The sequence below is a fragment of the Odontomachus brunneus genome, unplaced genomic scaffold (assembly GCF_010583005.1).
Source record: "Odontomachus brunneus isolate Ranch 3 - 2012 unplaced genomic scaffold, Obru_v1 Obru_scaffold_067, whole genome shotgun sequence".
In the NCBI taxonomy this organism is placed as follows: Eukaryota; Metazoa; Arthropoda; class Insecta; order Hymenoptera; family Formicidae; genus Odontomachus; species Odontomachus brunneus.
Window position 1 is genome coordinate 176,012 of NW_022639517.1, and position 4,304 is coordinate 180,315.

At 34.6% G+C, this 4,304-nt stretch overlaps 1 protein-coding gene across 5 annotated transcripts in view; it reads left to right on the forward strand.

Annotated features, from left to right (window-relative positions):
* LOC116846689 (tectonic-1-like) overlaps nucleotides 1-4,304 on the forward strand; it is a 199,070-nt gene that overhangs the window by 140,052 nt on the left and 54,714 nt on the right. For 4 of the 5 annotated variants that reach the window (XM_032820856.1, XM_032820858.1, XM_032820857.1 and 1 more), the window contains one exon: nucleotides 2,974-3,164. The exons of the other annotated variant lie outside the window; for it this stretch is intronic. In XM_032820856.1, coding sequence (XP_032676747.1) covers nucleotides 2,974-3,164 — 191 coding nt within the window. The remainder of the gene's footprint in view (nucleotides 1-2,973; nucleotides 3,165-4,304) is intronic. 5 annotated transcript variants of the gene reach the window in all.

Genomic DNA, 4,304 nt, shown 5'->3' on the forward strand with positions numbered 1-4,304 from the left:
AGTCGTAAGTTCCTCAGTATAAACTTGACCTTTGAGATAACCCCAAAGATCAAAATCTAGAGGCGTTAAGTCTAGCGATCTTGCAGGCTATTCTTGAATCCGATTTTCCATACCAATCCATCTATTAGGGAACCTTTAAATATTCGTTTAAATATTCTTTAACTGCTCGAGATCTATGAACCGGTGCTCCGTCTTATTGAATCCACATTCGATTGCGCACATTATTGCCGACATGTCTCAAAAGGTTAAACAGGTCATTTCTGAGAAATGTTAAGTAATTGGCTGCAGTGAGGTTTTCTTCAAAGAAATATAGACCAACAATAACATCTCCCAGAATGCCTGCCCAGATGTTAATAGACCACTGCCTCTGAAACTTTTGGCTTCTTTGCCAGTGTGGATTAGCGGCTGAATAATAATGGCAGTTGTGTTTATTGACGCCATCTCTGTTACCGCGTGTGGTTTCATCTGAAAAAAGAACTTCAGAAAAAATCGAGAATTTTCTCGGATTCGATCTCGAGCCTAATTACAAAAACGTAAACCACGTTGGAAATCCCTCTCTTCTAATTGCTGGGTTAGATGGATATGGTATGGGTGAAACTTGTAAGTCTTGAGCACATGATTAGTATGTCTTGTTCATTTTCTATTTGTCGCGTTGATATCTGTGGATTTTAAAAAACGGTACCGAGAACAATTAGTGACGTGGCTTCATTAGGGCCAGATTTTCGACGTATTCGTTTGAGAGTGCTCTGTTATATCCTTTCATATAGTCTTTTAATTACCGTCCTATTAGGATGACGTCTATTCAGAAATGTTTTGACATAAATCCTCTCAAATGTCGTATAATTATTCCTGACCTCACCTAAAATTCTGATCATATCCACGATTTCGTTAGGCGGGTAATCAGCCATAATTACAGGACAATAGAAAAACTTGTGTAAACACTGAAAGTATTGAATTCGCCATGAATCTCCGCCCTGCGGTTGGATTAGCAACAATGCGGACAAGTGACGCTAGCAAGTGAATGACACGAGCTATGATTATTAAAGAAATTTATTAATAGGATTTCACACGTGTGCTTCTTTGTGGCCCCAACGAAGCATTGTGACCTTCATATGATCCTTTAGAGTCAATCGGACTCTACATGTTACCCCATGATTTTAAATTATTATTTTCGTTTTCACTCTAAAATTTGAAGAAATGAAAATATTAGAAACAGCCTCCAATCGCCTTGACCTTGACAAATGTTGTCAAGGTCATGGCCCTGAACAACATTCAAAAAGTTTTAGCCGTCGGTCAAACATCTTGGGTACCAATGTTAGTGGCAACAATATTGTAACTTTGAAGCCTTGTAACTTGAAAGATACTGAAAAAATATTTTATTATAGTCTTTTGGAAAGCTCTTGAGATACGCTATAAGAATATGTAATAAAAAATAGGGGGTTCCATTTAAAAAATTCAAAGTAACCTTGTCCTAATCTTGACGACGCCACTCGAAGTTAAACTAATGATATCATCTTATGTCCCCCTCGAAATCCCAAAACTTTTATCTGAAACATTTTTCCGTAAAATGCACTGTTCAAGAGATATTTAAGGTGATCGATTAAAATGGGACACCCTGTATAATGAACTAGACACACACACACACACACACACACACACGCACGCACGCACGCACGCACACGCAGACGCAGACACACATTATAACAATAAATAATTATTATTCATTTTAATTACTTATGTTCATTATTATTATTAGTATACCCTTACAAAAAACACTCAATTGTGGGCATAGACACCCAAAAATTGGGTATAAACACCTAAATATGAGTGTTAACAACTAATTGACTTCTTCAAGTCAAGAAATATTTGAATGTACATACAATGGAAATTTGTACAATAGATAATGATGTTTATAGATGTTTCAAGTAAAATATTTCTAGAATATTCAATTTGAGATATTCTGATATATTTCTCGCGACAGATTTCCAGAATATTTCAAAAACTTCGCAAATGATAATGTTTCAAATGAAATATTTCTAGAATATTTTATTTCAGATATTCTGAGATATTTTTAACGACAGATCTCTAGAATATTTCAGAAACGTCGCAAATATAATGTTTCAAATGGAATATTCTTAAAATATCTCATACGAAATATTCTATTTCAAATATTTGTACAATATTCAAGAATATCTCAAATGTAATATTTTAAAAATGATATTTGTAATATTCTGGAAACATTGCTGAGATGTTTTGTGTGGGTAATTAACTATATATGCCCATATGTATTTGCCAGCCCGAGACCATGATCGCATGGTGACGGTTGGGGATTTCTATATTCTAGTGGAGTCTTGGCAGAGCTTTCAGTTTTGTTACATTAGCAGCATGCTGGCAGTGCGGTGTGGGAATTCACAAAGGCGGAGCGCCTGTGTTCGGAGGTCATGGCCACGGGCGCTCGCTTGTGTGAGTTCCCCCACCGCGCTGCCAGCGTGCTTCTAATCTAACAAAACTGAGAGCTCTGAGTTTGGTGGAGTGCGGCTTTCTCGGTCGGCCGACGGGGCAGAATCTATTTGAGCGAGATACCATGCATCGCTCTAGAGCTCGCGACACAACCCTCCTTTCTTCATCTACTTGTATAAGCAAATGAAATAGCATACGGACGGAAGATGTATCGAGAGCGGGAACCTGGATAGCTCAGAGGTTTAGAGCAGTCGCCCGGAAAACGAAAGACGCGTGTTCGATTCTCACTTTAATTAATCCTTGCTTCGATATTTTTCTTGCTTACAACGAAACGCCACGAAACTAAATTACAACGAAACGATTCGATTCAATTACACGAAAAGATTCGATATGCGATCTATGCGTTGGTTGGCCTCCCATTCCTTGCGCACTCCCAATTTCTACTATATATATCTCTCTATCATATATATAGAGCTTGGTTCAGAATTATTAATGATATAATGTTTGTTTCAGAACTTTTACAATCTGGATTTAATGGGATATGCTCATTTAAAAAGACTCTAAAATATTTGGAGAATTGGAAAAGTACATGCATACAAAATAGATTAACAAATGCTAATCAGTATCTGTTTCCTATAGCATTCAACAATTTTACCATTATTAGTTCACTACCTTTGTTCAATGAGACGCTGATAACAGGACAGGTATAATTTTAAGATTATTACGAGATAGTGTAAATATAAAAATATATTTTGTCTTTATAAGTAATGTAATTGAATCTCATTAAAGCTATTTTTTATTTATAAGAAAATCGACGGAAATTTTTCCTTCTGATTTTCCGGTGAATTTGAAATATGTTATAATCTAGACCAAAATAGGAGACCTATTTTGTATCTTTTTTGTACGTATCTATGTACAGGGTGAGTAAAAAGTCCCAGACCGGTGAAATATCTCGAAAACTAAGCATTTCCTACAGAAATTCCTAAGAAAGGTTTCCTACAAAAGTTGTAGGGTTTTAAATGATCTATTCACTGATATGTTCAGTTTGACCTTGGATGGTCAAGGTCAAATCAAGGTCAATTTTGCTTTTTTAAATAGAAACATGTATTTTTTATGACGAAATTTTATTCTACGGAAAAAAACAAATAACCTTTGTTCGAAAAATTTTTCTAAACCCCTATTTTTACGACCCCTACTTTTTAAGATATTTGCGGAAATATCTATAAAATTATTGGTTTTAATAATTTCTTGTTCGAATTCTATCAACTTTACCGAAAAATAGGGAGAAACAAAAATTGTTTATTTTTATCTCATAGAGCTCTGAGAATTTTTTAATTAACTTTTTAGTACTTTAAAAAAATGTAAGAAAATGCAGTACTAAAAAGTAAGTAAAAATTCTGAAAAAATTCACAGAGCTCTATGAGACAAAAATAAGGAATTTTTATTTCTTATTATTTTTCGGTAAAGTTGATAGTATTCGAGTAAGAAATTATTGAAACAAATAATTTTGTAGATATTTCCGCAAATATCTAAAAAAATAGGGGTATGAAAAAATTTTTCAAACCAAAGTTTGCGTAGAATAAAATTCCTAATAAAAAATACATGTTCCTATTTAAAAAAGTAAAGTTGACCTTGAATTGACCTTGGTGACGCCACCCAAGGTCAGATTGACCAGATTAGTCAATAGATCATTTAAAACCCTACAACTTTTGTAGGAAGCATTTCTTCCGGAAATGCTTAGTTTTCGAGATATTTCACCGGTCCGGACTAACCCTATATACATACTTTTAGGGAGATGAAACACCTTTCTGAAAAGAAATCGGATTCTTTAATTGTCGAAAATA